Source organism: Cladophialophora immunda (assembly GCF_000835495.1).
Source record: "Cladophialophora immunda strain CBS 83496 unplaced genomic scaffold supercont1.5, whole genome shotgun sequence".
In the NCBI taxonomy this organism is placed as follows: Eukaryota; Fungi; Ascomycota; class Eurotiomycetes; order Chaetothyriales; family Herpotrichiellaceae; genus Cladophialophora; species Cladophialophora immunda.
In genome coordinates this window covers 893533-910286 of record NW_015622545.1, presented here as the reverse complement: position 1 = coordinate 910286, position 16754 = coordinate 893533, and the positions used below count along the sequence as shown (strand labels likewise).

Sequence of the window (16754 nt, the reverse complement as noted above, 5' to 3'; positions counted from 1 at the left end):
TCGGTCAACAGGATCCCCTATGCCTTTGAACTGCCCCATCTGCACATTCGTACCATGCACCTGCCCGCCCAAGATACGCTCGGACTCAGCCCACATAGCTGCCGATGGTAGTGGCGATGATCAGCTCGTGTGGACCGGCTTTTGACGAGGTGTGAAGGCGCTCCCTTCCGACTCTACCAGATACAGCGCCCGTCGGTCGAGTTTGGAGCGCAGGGCGTCTTCGTAGTAGTGACGGTGCTGGACGTGGAAGCGGAAGTCGACGGACGCTTAGAGAGGGCGAGTGAGTTTTGCATCCCTTGCCAGGCATACCTGGCTCGCCACCATCGCCCCAGCTCTGATTGACGGCTCGTGCTGCGACAGGTGACGTGCTTTGGTTCACTCCGTCAGTCTGGGGGCGAGTGTTGTTATCGATGTAGGCTGTGAAGTGACTCGTGAATACCTCGCTGAGCAGCCGTCGACAATCCCGCCCGATCTCATCGATCCCGTTTCCCCTGGCCTTTTCCCTCAATCCGAGCGCGTCCAAGTGTCGTATTGCACCTTCGAAAGCTGCCCCCGACTTGCTAAATCTATTGGAAATGCTAACACAGCGATGAGCGAGGCGATCGCGCGGCGGGCGAGGTTGACTCACAACTTGTTGGAAAGTTTGCTTTAAAGGATGAAGACTGAAGATTCGCCGTAGCGTTGGCAGAACGTGTTTAGTAGGTAACCCAGCTTGCAACTCTATATCACCATTCGGAGGACCCTGTCCATCTGGGTTCACTTGTTGCGGTCTTTGCCTGAGCTTCGGCCCCGGGTCGACTGCCTTCCTCAAGGGAGAGAGCATAATTGCCATCTTCAACCTCAAGTTCCAGATGTTGTTGTGGCAATTCGGGAGCCTCATCACTGTGGTCATCTTGCGCTTGTTCATAAGCTTCGTCCTCCTCACCTTGGCCGTCACATAGTTTTGGGGTGTATCCGATATTTCAGCTTTTCAAGCCTGACTTTCTTCTTGACTTTGGGCGGGTTCTCCTGCTGCGACCGGGATGCTTGCATCTTCGGCGAGAGCCTTGTTTTGATTACTATCTGAATCTGCGTGATTTTGTGGCTCCATACCACGTCGATATTGTCGCCGTAGATGGCTGCGAGCACGGGCCGCATGTCTTGTCGGACTATGGCGCCGAGCCGTTTGCCAGTTATATTGGGCCTGACTAACTTGACGATGTCGTACCACATGAGGTAGATGAGGCAAAGACGGACGCGGCCGAGCTCGCATCTGGCCTCGATATCGAACGTCCAGGTCGCTTTTATCTGCATAGCTTCCGCGACCCCTTCCACTCCGTCGCGAAATTCGCCCAGGAGCTGGCCCGTTGTGGAGAGAGTCGGAGATGAAGTCTCCCATGAAGAACTCTGCCCCAGACCTGGGGTGCTCCACTGCGTCTTCGCACGTCTCGATGTGGCCAAAAACGAAGTCGGACTTCGGGAGCGTGTTCATGGAAAAAGTGGAGCTCCATGTATCCGCCTTGTTGAGTCCCCGCCCTGTGTCGTCCGATTCGGAGGCGCTCTCGATGTCGCTCCCTCCCAGGCCGTCGATGCTGAGAGAGGACTCCGCTGCTGTAGATGCTGGTTTTGATGCCGTAGGGGGTTGCCGTAGCGCAGGTCCAACAGCGAGAACGCAAGGGGCTTGTAGAACAGTGTGTGGGTGGAGCTGGAGGCTCAAGGGCGTTGGGCGCACCTCGCCCTCGGTGGTGGCCATCTTTCTCATGTTGCAATCAAGGTGCATCCCACTCCGACGTGATTTCCTTAGTCGTCCTCATCGGGAATCTGCAAGAGGGACAGCGCCTCGATCGCCACTGACACGATCTCATGTTGATTCTGCCCTCCTTTGACCATATCCGTCAGTGTCAGCAGCTTCGGCAGCACGACGATCTCCTCGAGGCACAGTGCCGACAGGATTCTCCGAAATTTCCCCCACATCATTTCGCAGAGTTGGCAGCACTTCAATGTCGGTTGCAGAATGCAACTGTTAGAGGACATCATACAGCCTCAACTTCTGCCGCTAGGTCTCTCGTGCAAGTCCTTCGGCATAGTGTATTGTGGAAAGAGCGAGGTCTCGATGGACAGCGCCCCCCCCCTTCTTCTCCCCAGTAGCGAATGAAATTGTTCGACGAAGAACTGGATGCCTTTGATCATGTTGACGATTTTTTTTGGGTGCTACCCCTGGGGATAGGCAGGTCGCAATGGACGAAGGTTGAAGATTGTTCGATGCTCCACTGCGACAGACTATGCATCACAACTTCCACGGCGTCAACAGGCCCCTCGTCGCACTTTGCCTTCTTTGGGTTGTCCGCCTCCTTCTGGCTGTTGGGGGATCGAGGACGTTTCTGGCTCACACCGGCCACCTCGACACCGAAGGCGATAGGCGAATTTGGTGGGGGAGCAGGATAGGTATCGGCCTCGCTGGTTGGCGGCATGGACGGCTTCCGGATCTGGTCGGGCTTGGGTGTCTGAGGGTTTCGCGTGTCGATGAAAGAATGTTCGCCGTCCACAGTGTGGTCGACGGCATCGTCAAGGGACTCCATCGTACCTCGTTGCGGTTCCCGTCAGTTTATCGTCGATAGAAGGGTTCGTAGGTCTGGCGCGCAAGCGAGTTGGATCAGCTTTAGGTGTGTGGTAGTGTATGGTGATGGGAGAAGAGGCCCAGTGGAAGGGAGATACATACCAGGCGAGATTGGTCGCCCATTCATTCCCTTGGCGGACTTTGCACTTGAACTTCTGTCAGGGAAACACTTGGGCCGTTTGCACCTGTTATGCACACTTGCTGCAAACCCTTGCAAATCTACAAAACTTGGAAATCTCCCAGCAGCCCAGCTTGCAAACCTACAAACTTGCTCTCTTTGTCTTGTAAACTTGCTCTTCAAACTTCCTCACTTACAACCCTCCAAACCTGCTCTCTTGCAAGACAGCAAAAGTCTCCGAAACACAGATGATAGGTGGACAAGCCCGAAGAATGGCTGGGATACGGCGCCATGGGCCTGCCCAGTGTGCGTAGACTCAAAGTGTGTTTGACTATCATCTGTCATACCACCCATTCACGACCAAAATCATGCTCAATTTGACGTCAGGAGAGCCCTGATAGTAGACGATGCAGCTGAGCAGCCTCCTTGCGATCACTGCAACCTGCAAGGAGGTTGAAGCCGGAGGAATGGGCAGCTTAAGAGACCGCCGGCAAGCGGCCGAAGCTCCAACACCCGCGCTCAAGATCGAATCCCATCTGCATGTCCGACGACGAATCCACCTCTGAAGCCGATAACCTTCGCTCGGCCGGCCCATCAGACTCGCTTCAGCATCTTCCGTCCGTCCTGGACGACCCTAACCGCCGCGAGCACCTAGCGACGATTATGGGCCTGGTGGAGAAGAGTGTTCTCGTTCTGTTACCCGTCTGGTCTATGTTTGATCACTGGGGCGGCTGCTCATGGCCCAGTCCACGTCTCGAAGGAACGTTGATGATGGGAAAAGTCTCGCTCTGTTGCCCGTCTGCTCCAAGTTTGATCACTAGGGCGGCTGCTTGCGCGTGCTGTGGGCGATTTGCTCGATCTCTGTCGATTGTGCAAAAAAGGCAAGGTGCAGGGGCGTGGACTCGGGTGATGATGGATGTTGATCAAGTCTTGAGAGGAGAGAATTCAACACACGGTAGTTTAGCGCACGAAACGTCGACGGACTCAAGAACGAGGTGTCAGAATCGTCGGCGGCAAGTTTTGCCAGTTTCACGCAGGACGCCGCCAATGGCGACATGGCCGACGCCGCGGCCGTTGAGATTGTGAAGAAGCTCCTCCTCGACTACTCGCAGGAGAACCCACTGCAGCCCAGTCTTCTTCTGTCAAAGGCCGGCGGCGCGTCGGTAGTTTTCGATGGCCGCCAGGAAAATCGCAATGCCCGATTGTTTGACAGCTCAGGACCTGATTGGCGACGGACTCTCTCTGGAAGGATTCCATCTTGGTATGTCGCGTCTCACATTGCCTAGAGTGGCAACCAGGACCGAGTCCCCTCCCTTGTCAGGTGGCCGTCTTGGTGATGGCCACGGCGAGCCGCATTCTGTCTTCTGCCACCGAGCCAGGAGGCTCCTGAGGTCGCGTAGAGTTCAAGCTGGTCGACTGGAATGACGTGACCAGCCGCCGCCCGCAACTCACAGCACTCCTTCGAGAGGCACAGTTCGCACAGGAGGTGGCCGCATTGCCGGGTCGAGTTGCGACCGAACGCATTGCCTTGTGTAACGGCATCTCGCCACAAACCATCGTCCTGGCGAGGTCTTGACTGTAGTATGAGGTCTCCGCGGACTGCAGTCCTGGCCTGGATACAACGTCTTGTCTCTGGAGTCCTTGCTGAGCATCCTGGCCTGGTTGGTTGGCGGTTCTGTCCTGCTAGATCCCAACACCTTGTCTCTTGGGGTCCTTTAGCCGACGCTGGCAGCGTTGGCACCCTCTGTCCACCAGACCGGTGCGGTAGAGGTCGAGTCCGCTCGCTACTCGAGTCCCCCAACTTTTGGGGGAAACAGAGGCAACACCAAAGCCTACCCGCCGAGGATCTCTCGACAAGAAACGGTCAACAGACGAGTCTGGACAAGTGGGTTGAGCCCGCTGTGCGCCCTGCGGGGCCCCAGCCAGAAAGGCCTGCGCAGGGCTGGGAGTTGGGTTGTTGTCCCAGCCAGCAGCACCGACGTCAGTTGCACCGTTTGCCTTCCTGGCATTCAGCCATGAAGTAGGAGCAAGGTTACCGTCCCGGCCAGCAGTACCAACGTCCGTTGCACCGTTTGGGTTCCCGCGCGGCAACGGTATCCGTCGTAGTTCTCACCTTTCCCTTCTGCCATGTTCGCCGAGATTCATTTGAAATGAATCGTGAGCTGAGACGTTGTTGCATAGTGGGTGGAAAGGATGCTTAGTCGATTGGATTATATCTGCAAGGTTGTAGACGTCGGGAAGGGCGTTTGACATAGAGGAGGAGGAGGAGCCACTTTGGTGCCCCAAGTGGATGATGCCAGCGTCGACAAGGCAGCGAGGCTTGTTGATGCCTTCTGTTGGATATTTTGGATGTGTTAGATGTGGCCCATCCAGTTGAGTCTGTTGTCCATCTGCAGGCCGAGGTATCGACAGGATTGTGCTAGAGTGATGGTGATGTCTGGGAAGCGGAGGTGGTGACGGGCTTTTTGAGACGGCGGCGCCTTGTGAAGTGACCCAGTATATACTTGGAAGTCGCAAACACTAAACCATGGCTTGCTGGCCCTGTCTTCCGCCTTTCTGTGAGCTATCTTGCTTGCGACGTACTTCTGATCCCATGCCTAGTGTATTCGAGTCAGGAGTTAGTGGATGGGCGTGTTCCGTGGATGCCATCTTCCGTCCGCCGAAATGCGTGTTCGGTAAGAGTTGATGTTGATCCGCCAGATACATCAGACGTCGACTGGTGACTGCTTCAAGCACCTTGCCAGTGATGTTCAGGAGGGCGATAGGTCGATATGCCTTCACTTGAGTATTGTCTTCCGTACCTGGTTTCCTCAGTACGGCTGTGATTGATTGGCGGAGATGTTGTGGGAAGTAACCCATGTGCAAGCTCGCATTGAAGAGGCGGTGTAAGGTAGGCAGGATCAAGTCTGGGACCTTCCGTAGTATTCTGCTGGTGATGCCATCTGGTCCCGGCATCTTACACGGCGCTGTTTCTAGATCGCTCTCTCGATTTCGGACTCGGTGATTGAAGGGAAGATGTGTGGTTCTGGGTAAGTCAAGTCAAGTGTGTCGCTCAGGTCGGTCTATGCCGGAGAGGGGAAACGCTGCCCGTAGGAGGTTCACTTTCTGTTCCGAGCCGTCTGTTTTGGCCGGCGATGGAGTCATAGACGCTGTTGGTAGGGAGTGTCGGTTGAATCTGACATATGGCAGTCTGGACCCTCGTCCTGAGCTTCTCGGTGTCTGTAGCCGCCCATTGCCGAGTCTTGGGGACGCTGGCTTGCTTCCAATGCCAATTGAATTCGACGTTGATATGGAGGTGGTCTGAGTCACTATCGGGGTTGTAGGCTATTTTTCAATCGAGAAGTTGTTCCCTCAATGTGAATGTTGCAAAGGCGAGGTCGATGGTGCTGTCGCCGCAGTATAACCGAGGACTGTTCATGCCTCGAGGTCTGAGTTGTCATGGAGGGCAGATGACTCGTGTTCGTTGTCTCGTCCTCCTTAAGATCCTCGAGTCGGCGTCCGGTTGGTGGCGGGAGCTCGCGTCTTCGCTCGGCTGTGTCAATTGGCTTATGCTATTTCTTTCCATCTCGCCCGAGCAGGCGGAGCTCCACGCCGTGTGGGAACCTTTGCAGATTATGCATAGGGGCGTGAATCCGGTGGCGTTAGTTGACACTTCGCTTGACGCTTCGTCCATATCATCCATATCATCCATATCGTCAGTGATGGTACCACTGTGAGCAGTCTCATCATCGATTCCAATGCCTCCATAAACGCCTTCAAGGTCTTCGTCCATGTTTGGCGGGACTTCCTCATCGAATTCAGCGTCACTATCGGAAGGAGCCGCAATGACAGAATAGTCACGCTTGATACCGCGAGTGCGATGAGCAGGGCCAGCCAGCTCTTCTTCCTCAAGCTTAACAGTAACGTTCTTGTCTGCACCTGGAGACTGGATCGGCGAGACGGCAGAAGAGATGGCTGCATCAGGTAGGGTCGTAGACGCTTTGGCCACGGCTTCTTTCTTCTTCGACTTGCTATTGTTGTGACGGCGTTTCTTGGGTGCAGGATACTCGTCGTCGGAGTCAGAAAGATCTGGAACAGGTTCGTTATCGTCATCTGCCTCATTTGTAAGGAGACGGCGACCTTTGGCTTTCCCTTTGGCTTTCCCTTTGGCCTTGGGTTCCTTCTTGGCTTGTCCATCTTTGTCTTGAACAGTCTCCTTCTTGCGAGAACGCTTCGGTTTGTCATATATGGAGGTGTCGCCATCTCCTTCCTCTGTGATGACTGCGACATTCCCACTCTTCAGCTGGTGTGCTGCCACGATCTTGACATTCTTCACTTTGGGGTCTTCTTGGAGAATGCTGTTCGCCGTATTCTTGAGCCTGGGTGGGGGGGAGTTGTCGGATCTGTTGGGCTCGTCTATGGTCAAGGAGTTTCACGACGAGCTCGCGCCCTTGGTAGGCTGTTGGGGTTGAGGCAGTGCTGGGTGACAGGACAGGATGTGGTGGCGTTACGTGACTAGGCAGCGGCCCAGCTGTCGCTGCCACCTGTGCCCATGAGGCAGCGCGAGCAGGAGTCCTGCTCCGGCTGGTATTGTGACCTGGCTGGGGGCGGTCACTGCCTTGATGGCCACTTTGATGGCTTCGTGGTCCTTGCGTTGTGCGTTGTGCTATTCTTTGAAGAGGCCATGGATCTGGGTGGTACGTCGTGTGTCCAGCTGTTTGTCGAGGCGGCGGGTGAGCGTGGACAAGAGCTGTAAGGTAGAATCAATGATGGGGTCTGAAGTCAGGATTGTATGCAACCTTTTGCCCATAAGCCCAAAGGCTACGGCCACAAACACACTCGAGGAGCAAAAGAAGCCAGATTTTGGGTCGACAGTGGAGGGGGTGTAGCGCAGGCAGGAAACTTGGACACTCAGAAGACAGACGGTGCAGTCAGTGCAGCGGGAGAAGGCAGTCAGGGCAGTCAGGGCAGGCAAGAAGGGCATTTCCACAATTTGAACTTTGTTCTCGACGCAGACACACCCGCCCACCCACTGTGCAGAGCTGCAGAGCTGCAGTAGTTCCTTACAAACCTGCACACCTACTCTCCGATCTCCCAACCGTGCCCGATACCCACCTTTCCGGCGCTATGGAACTCGTCCCTCCTCGGCCTATTCAAATTCGTCTTCCACTACGGTACGGCCTTTGCACCTTACACGGCCGAGATAGGCAGTGTGGTAGACGAGGTCCACGAATTACTGGGCCAAAGATATTAGGGAGCAGGAGCGGCATGAGGCTGCCGCCGCGTCGACCTCGAGGGAGTCTCGGGCCTTTCAGCCACAGGGCGCTTCCATCACCCGCGTTTCGCCACTCGTGGAGAGCTCTCTTCCTCATTGTACTCGTTCGGGGAGCGCCAAGTGACCCTCGCAAGAACTGAGCGACCAACACCTGCTTATGAAAGCTCGGATGAAACATTTCGTGGGAGGCGGACCCGCTTCTAGGCACGTTTTTTCGCTGGTAAAGTCTGGGGAAGTGACAAAATCATATGGTATATCTGGTGATCTCTCTCTCTCTCTCTCTCTCTCTCTCTCACTGTTCGAACAAGAAGATCAGGTCGAGTCATTGTTTATCACGGTTGCACGGGACGGACAGCTTCCACACCCGTTCCATTCATCTCGGCAAGGGTTTCTCACCTTGTACCGCTGCTGCTTCCACTCCTGGACTCATCCATTCGCCCATGCATCCACGCATCTATCCATCCACGCATCTATCCACCCATTCATCTATCCATCCATGCATCCATCCATGGATTCAATCAAAACCGGATCGGATCGTTTCTCCCAATTTCGGAGTCTGAACCCAACCTCGGAGAACGCGCAGGAAGAGGAAGCTTCATATTCATCTACTTCTTCTTCTTCTTCTCCCCCTAAGCCTCCTGTGTCTCCCGTCTCCTGTGTCCTGTGTCCTGCAGGTCCTGCCCTTTCGTGTCTGATTCGCCCGGCAGCGTCTGAGCTACCTCGACACACCTCCTGCCATTGTTCCAGGATGATATCTTGGTTGCTGCTGGGACTTCTCTACAAGACTTTGAGAGACACAATTCCCGAAGCAGCAAACTACAAGCTAGAGGGCGAAGAAGAGGAGGGCGGTGATTCTGACGATCTGCCTGTGGTCAAGAGACGGAGAAGAGAACATCTACCTCCGAAAACAAGTCTAAAGATTCTCCAAAGACAAACGGTGTCGCCGCCAAACTGAAATCTAAAGTTGACATTGAAAAGACGGCTTCGAAAACCCGTCAAATTCGAGCAAGAGGAGCCCAGAACTGTCAGATCGAGATGGTGGTGTCTCAGAAGCCGCCGACGAGGATGTCACTGCAAGCGAGGACGAGAACAATCTGAGCGGCAATGATCGCGTCCCTTTTCTTCTTCAACTCGTCTCTGTCGGCGGCTTGGGGCTCTGCCGTCTCACTAATGCCAGCATGATCGTTCAATTCGTTGATGACGCGAAAAGATGCGACGTCATCGCTCCTCGCATTCAAAAGGTCCATCCCACAAAAACCCGAACCCCAGACCAGGCAGTGGTGTGCTCCGGTACCCGATATGATATGCTTGTGGCTGCCACAGGCTTTGTGCCGGTGCCGACACACTGTTGAAGCGGTCGGAGATGCCGTACTTCGCTGGCGTGGAACTTTCAGGACCAGGCGGCTGAGTTTGGCCAAATGCTCGAGGGTTTTAGGCCCGTAGAGCGCGGACGTGTTGTGTGTGAGGTAAAAGGCCACAACCATTACAAATAGTGCGTCCAGCGGGAGATCCACCGTCGCCATAACGTGTTCTTCGTCACCCCGCAGCTGCTGCAACGACTATTAGCGACAATACCAACCCGAAGCGAAGAAGGCAGGTCCGAGAGTGAGAGCACGGTCGCATGTCATTTATTCCTTTTCCCCAGGACCACTTTGCTGAAGTTCCGTTGCGTTTTTTGCCCAAGAGGGCGCATCTATGGCCTCGCCGGTGTCTGCCAAAGCTCGATACCGTACGTTAAGGGAACTAGAGGTAAGGGGTTAGAATAAGTACGTAAGGGAAGGTCAGGAGTTAGAATAAGTACGTAAGGAAGGAGTAAGGAGGTAAGGATACTAGTTACCTTCTTACGGTGTCTCGAAGGATATAAGGAGAGAGGAAGGATAACAATTCCTTCCTTCTCTCTCCTTAGATTTATCCTCCTTATTCCTAGGTTAGCTAGCTAGTTGCAGAACACTTTCCAAACCCTCACACTATGACTAAGGAAGCCTAGCTTATCTAGGTTACATAGGAAGTAGCTCTGACATCTATATCCCACAGCGTCTCATGGTTGAGAGTGAGGTCCGTGGCTCTTCCTGCACGATCACCCTACTCAAGCCATGGCCAAAGGAGCGAAACGGGCACTTCAGTTGCCCAAGCAGCAACTGCTCATTCTTGCAGTATGCCGCTTCGCAGAGCCCGTCGCGATGACTTCGGTATCGAGAGGGGCCACGTTGGCGATCTCAGCGGCGGATAGTGAAAAACAATGGTTAGCATAGATTGATCAAGAAGTGCGAACAGCGAGGGCGTTCGGCAATTTTCGTGCCTGGGACTCGTCGGCGACCGTAGTATGGGTCACTATCTTGAGGTGCCATTCCGCCCTTTTTACTGCTGCTGAACTTCCTGTGTAAGTGTTGCGGAAAGTCTGGGTTGTATTATAGAGGGCGGTGACGTCTCCCATCGTAGATGGCGTGCAGGCAGGCGTCGTAGTCGTTGAAGTGGCTTAGGTTGTGGTTTGTGCTTGGAGTAATACCAAATGTCGTCGTCGTCACTCCCGAAGTTGTGGAGACTGGCGGTGCGCCCTTCGACGCTGCCCATGGTCTCCGAGGGCAGGCGGCTGGGTTTGACACGGGCGCAGTGCATCAGGATCGTTCGTTACCTTAATAAGAGCGACGCAGATGTGGAGCGCGACGCCGGTCTTCATTCGACAGCTGGGCCCACGAACGGATTTGGCGTTGTTCCGCGCTTACATTCCTCAATCACGCTAGTCGCTTCCTTGGTAGAGGCAAGGCTTCCGGGAACAGATGGCTGCTGGCACTGCTCCCCTAAAACACCTCGGTCACTGGGGCCCGAAAAGCGAATATCTATGCCTCCCATGTTTGCCAGTGTTGTATGTGTGAGCGACCAGGGCACATTATCGGCGTCTGCCAGCTCTTTCAGCTGATGGTGGTTCACCCAGGAAGCAAATAAATTGGTGGTGGAATATGGACTCGGTAGCTGCCACAAGCTGTGCCAGCTACTTACAAGAACAATGACGTCAAGCCAAAGATCCGCGGCCACCACGGCTGGTGGCGGCGGCGGCGGTGACGATACAATCCCTGTGCGCAAACACTTTGCATGGTTGGCGACGGCGAAGACGTGCGAGAAACCCCGCTCAGAAGGTTAACAAGCCGCTGCATGGGCCTCCTCGAAGTGGTGTACGGCGCCAAGGACAATTGTGCTCTGTGGTCTGATGCCCTGCGCTCGACAGGTCACAGAGGGACAGAGCACGGAGCATATCACGTGATGCAGCCTTGCCAGCGAGGCTGTTCTTTCACCTAAGCTCCCTTTCCCGTAGGCTGCGCCTCGGACATATGGGAGGCCAAGTCGGAGCAAGTTCGTGCACGTTGGAAGCTGTGAAGGTACCTTTTTTTATGCGTTGGGCTCTGCAAATCATAGATACTAAGACCGCTATTGCCGAAGCGATTCAGAGCCGGGTTAAGTGCCAAGTTGAGTGTCCGAAGACATTCCCCCTTTCCAAGGCCCCTTCTCTGAGCGCAACCTCGTTCAAGCCTAGCAGCCCACGACAGACCACCGTGAAACCCAAGGAAATATTCTCGGTTTTGAGTTACCCCTAGTGACGATCAGCCGCCAAAATTGGCGGCGCATCTGGCCGCCATCACAAAGCACGAAACGCCAACCAACAATTCAAGCTCTACTCCATTGGTGGTGACTGTGACAGTTTATGGCCACAAGATGATGCCTGCTTGGTGAGGGATTATAAGCTCTATCGTCGACGATCCCTGTAATCACCTCACCTACATCTTTGCCGTACTGGAGTCTGAAGCGGTGTGGACAGCCTTTGTTGAGCGCTAGTGTTAAAACGAAATCGTTTAGGGAAAATTGCAGCCGAACTGGCGAGAACATGCGGTCAGCAGCGATGTGCTCTTTTGAAAAATGCAACATTGGAGACCTGCGTGTTCACGAGGGATTATGCTCTCCTGCATGCAACGCTGTGATTGCCTTGCGCTAACTCCTGCATGAATGCAACATCGAAACCTACGCAGCCGTGGTTTGAACATGAATGGACCTGGAGAGAACTATGATTATTACAAAAATGTAGGATAGAGCCCAAAATGTATGATGAAGCCCGAGGCTATACAAAGCTGTGTGCGTGGAACCAGCGTTGGCAGGAATCGATTCTTTAGGCTTATCCTAATTAGGCTTAGGTAGCTACTATTTTAAGTTAGTACGTATTCTACTCGAGAAAAAGTGGATACACGTGACTAGACTTTTCCTCGCTTAGTAATATTATAGAATCTATCCTAAAGTAGTATAGATAAATAAGCTATACTATATTCGGATATCCGCAACGGAATAATATTATCCCAGCCAATAAATCTATGTGCGGTGTGGAGGCATGACGTGATGACGGGTCACCGGACAACAAGAAAGGCTGGAGTGTTCAAGGTGAATGGAATTTGTGGAATGTGGTGGCGGCGTAGCGCACAGTTCTCTACCTCATTCCGGATTCGGTTCGATGCGATACAAAGACCTCCCTCTCCGCTGAATGAATCACAGATGCGAAATGGTTGGTCGACGAACGTGCACTCCGAATGCGGTTCTCCAAGAACAACATTTCCTTTGATCTCGAGGAACGCACATACCATACGCATCCGGCACTCCAGGAATTCGATCGAGCTCTTTGTTTGATTGCCTACATATACTACTAATGTCTTCGCGTGCTCGTGGAATCTTGACTCTTGTACTTCTCTAAGTTTGTAATCTCTTCACTCTTACCTCCTCTTGGCACCAAACATACCTTGATCACTTCAATCCCCATTCGGATCCCAACGCTACAAGTCGAAATTATCATCGTCTCCCGAAACAACCCCCCCCCCCCCCCCCCCCCCGGCCCACAAGCTTCTCGTGTCCTGCGAGAGAGTCAAACCCCACGATGGCTTCTACAGAAAAAGCAAAGGAAGAACAAGAAGCGATCTTACCTTCCATTGACTACAAATATCTCAATTTGATCAAACTTCACGAGCCCCAACTGAAGGATATGTGGTATAAAGATAGGAGACCCGCGTATTGGCAATGCATTATACCTCCTCCCAGCCACCGGGTGATGATTTATAGGGCAACACGTGAGCACAAAAGGATATTGAAGAGGATAACGCGTGAGCACGAAAGGATATTACAGAGGTTAAATAAGGCGTACTCCGGGTACATCACTCCAGGGGACTGGCCTGGTTGTTTCCAAGAACTTCTTCAATGGCTTCACCGGTTCGACTTCACTCAAGACAACGAAAAGTTTTTTGACGTATTTCTTACCGATTTTATGGCGGGAAAGGCACGGTATCCAGATTCAGAGCTCCTTATCCTTCAGACTCAAACACACGAATTTTTCCTTGACATGGATTATGGAATACTCCCAATGAACGCTGCCCGCGCAGCTAGAGCTGGCAAAAGACATGTCAAGAAGGGGGAGCTCACGGGCCTTGCTTATTACTTCAACCCCAAGAATGAGAAGCTCATGGGCCTTACTCATGAGTTCACCCCAGCTCTTCAAGTAGAGCGCGACGACTCTGATCATACCGAAGAACGTATTCTCCCTCTGCGGTTCGGCCTTCCTCTGGGAAAAGTGAAAATCAAGAAAAAGAAAATAGGAAGAAAGGAGACGCCACCCGGCCCTGATACTCCATTTTATCTGGTCTTCCATCCAATCGACAAGAGCTTTTGGATGGTGGTGGATCGCTACAGGGGCTGGGAGAGGTTTGGTGAAGATGACGATTGGGGGGGTGAGCCCGAATTCGAATATGAGACGAACAAAGAACGAACCCTACGCCTAGGCTGGACATTTGGGAAGGGGAACGATATGGCGACGGCCGAGGCATTCCGCCTGGGGACAAAGGATCTTTGGTTCCCCCAAGGCCTCGGTCTAATGGAGGAGCTCGACGGCGGCGCAGGCCTCGATGGCAACAAGTCTGAAGAACCAGTTTCTCTCTTCCACGAAGATCATCCGCCGCCGACTATTGAATTCTCCAGCCTTCCACAGGTACCGCTGTTTCGAAACTCCAAGCCCCCACAAGTTCACTACGCAACGCGCTCCAGCTTCCAGAGCTATCTTGCAGAAAACGGGGTGGTGAAAGGACGTTCATGGCTCAGTGTGGCACCCAGTGCCTTCGCTTGATTGAGATTCTACGCATCTGCTGCAGCATGGTTGACGGCTTCCTTGAAGGGGCAAGCCGCACGAGGCTGCAAATCAAAATCCAGGCACTGATTGATTGGGAAACAGTGTCTCTAGACAAGTCGGTTCCACAATGGACGCCAATGAGTCAAGTTAGCCTAAAAGATCAAATAGTCTTTGCGCAGTTAAGACAGATCAAATGGAAAGTAAAAAGTTCCCCACCACCAGTAGTAGTACCCTTGAGGTTGTCTTCCATGTTTCGGGAAGGAAATTAATGGTCTCAGGCATTTCACTTGAACAGATCTTCAGACATTTCACTTGAACAGATCACGGGTGCGACAGTTTCCCACATCTACGATGAGTAAAATCTATACCCAACGGGCGAGCCCCACGATTAAGGGGGTGATTCTCAACCCCAAGGCTGAGAGCGAGGCCAGAAGTTTCAACATTTCTTTCGCGACTTCCGAGTCAAATCACTCTGGGACAAAACGTTTCGCTGGATATTCAAGACCTGACTCAAGCTCTGCATGTCGAACCTGTGAGATGGGCAGATGCCTCAGCCTAGCCACCACCACTTCAACAAAGCGAGTGCTGCTCAGATAATGATCGTGAGCTGTGAGATGGGCGGATGCCTCAACATGGCCACCACCTCAACAAAGCGAGTGCTCAGATCATGATCGTGAGCTGTTTCACGATGGAATAATGCCCATACATGAGCCATGGACGGTAAGCGGTATACAAGAAGAAGTGCTCCGGTGTCGAGATGAGAGTGTTCTATACCACTTCTCATTATCCTTCTCATCATTATGGCTGGTTCCCATTCGAAGAGCATTATTGACTCGGTGGAAAATTTTTGGAACACGGAAATGGACGGCCTCTCCCACGACGACAATCTCAAAATCCTTACCGCGGGCTCGAACAATATGTACAGCATTGCCAAATGTGCGAAAGATCTGCTCGACGACAAGGACGGCCTCAAAGCATACTTGACATATCAGCGACTGGTCAAAGTCCTCGATTTCGCTTTTGAGGGAGTACAGTCACTCAAGAAAAATACCTCGGAATCGGGCCTTTCAACAATAGTACGCACCATTACCGACTTTGAGAAAGTTTTGGATTCCCTCAAGCGCGACCTCCGTCCAGAAAATGTCGTTGAGTGCTCTCGGCCGCTCTTGCCCTCTGCCCTCTGCCCTCTGCCCTCTGCCCTCTGCACTAATTGCGCTGGACTGCCCTCGAGTGTGTTTGAGTGTTTGGTGGCCAAACCTTTTGACCCACAGCCGACAAAAACTGATTCTTGGACGAAAAGCGTCGGTTGTGATTGGATGGTGGATGATGTATGAGTCATAATTGTTGGAGTGCAGTGAGTGACTTGAGTGACTTGGGGGTGAAAAGGGCCCTGTGGTGTGTGTGTGGGGTGTGTGGTGTGGCGGCGCAGACAGCCCAGTCGGCAAGTTGAGTTGGGCGCCGAGCGCTGAGCAGGTCAGACGGGGGGCCGGAGAACACTTCCACAATTTCAACTTTGTTCGCGACGTAGACGCAGACTCGCCCACTCGCCCACTCGCCCACTCGCCCACCCACTGACTGTGCTTTGTTGTGTTGACCATGTTCATCGTGTTCGCTCACTCGCTCACCCGCTGGACTCGCTGTGCGGTGCTTTGTTTTGTTGACCATGTTGACCATGTTGACCATGTTCGCTTGATTGATCGATCGACCGCTCGCTCGCTCGCTCGTTCGCCCGCCGTCTGTCGTGCACCAACTTGATTGCGGACTTGCGTAGTTGCCGGAATTCATTTCCGGGGCCACTGGCCACTGGCCACTTTCCGTTGTCAGGCAAAAACCCTTGGTCGTTTGCAACCCCCCCCCCCCGGTGTGCACACTTGCTGCAAACCCTTGTGACGACCTGTTCGATATGTTCGCTCGCTCGATCGCCTTTGTAAGTCATCGACGGATGGATGGATGGATGGATGGATGGCACGGTCTGTCCGTACTGTCAGCACTTGCAACTGGGATGGTAGAGCGGACGGTTCGCACCTTGTATGCAGTGTGAACGCTCTTGAACTCCCTTCGCTTCTCCAATGAGCCAGCCCCTACTGGTTCATCTCGAGGATGTATTCTGTCTTCAGACGCTCAGCAGCGCGATCAGACGGAGTGATGACTCCGTTCGCCTCGCCTCGTCGTAGATTTCGTCCAAGGCCTTTATGTATCCATCAACGAATGCCTGAACACTTACTTGTAAGGAAGGGAGCAGAAGACGAACCTGATCTTTTGTTTTCTCTTTTCTGTCATCCAGGCAGGGCTGAAGTGGCAGCGACCAGCATTGAAGCCACCAAGTGTCCAACGCAGCATCGTCGACACGGACAAGGAGACGAGGCTGGCCTAGCTTCAGCTTCTTCTGAAACGTTGGAGAGGCCGTTCATGCGTAGCCGTAGAGTTGAAAATGGCGAACGAGACGAGAGGAAGAGAGTAAGAGACTGCTGGAGGTGTGTAGGTTTGCAGGTATATAGGTATGTGGGTGTGCAAGAGAGCAAGAGAGTAAGAGAGCAAGAGAGTAAGAGAGAAAGAGAGCAAGAGAGTAAGATAGCGAGAGAGTAAGAGAGCAAGAGAGCAAGAGAGTAAGATAGCGAGAGAGTAAGAGAGCAAGAGA

General features: G+C 53.3%; 3 protein-coding genes across 3 annotated transcripts; 1 reads left to right on the top strand and 2 right to left on the bottom strand.

The window, feature by feature from the left end:
* Positions 1-2165: 2165 nt before the first annotated feature.
* PV07_08648 (uncharacterized protein) lies at positions 2166-2558 on the bottom strand (the record flags this gene model as incomplete). The annotated part of the gene is made up of 1 exon (XM_016395842.1): positions 2166-2558. The coding sequence occupies one exon, from the start codon at positions 2556-2558 to the stop codon at positions 2166-2168; it is 393 nt and encodes a 130-aa protein (XP_016245698.1).
* A 3592-nt stretch (positions 2559-6150) lies between these two features.
* On the bottom strand, positions 6151-9491 carry PV07_08647 (uncharacterized protein; the record flags this gene model as incomplete). Its single annotated transcript, XM_016395841.1, has 2 exons — positions 6151-7109; positions 9041-9491. 2 exons carry the CDS (start codon positions 9489-9491, stop codon positions 6151-6153), a joined length of 1410 nt encoding a protein of 469 aa, XP_016245697.1.
* Positions 9492-14916: 5425 nt separating this feature from the next.
* On the top strand, positions 14917-15450 carry PV07_08646 (uncharacterized protein; the record flags this gene model as incomplete). The annotated part of the gene is made up of 1 exon (XM_016395840.1): positions 14917-15450. The coding sequence occupies one exon, from the start codon at positions 14917-14919 to the stop codon at positions 15448-15450; it is 534 nt and encodes a 177-aa protein (XP_016245696.1).
* Positions 15451-16754: the final 1304 nt, after the last annotated feature.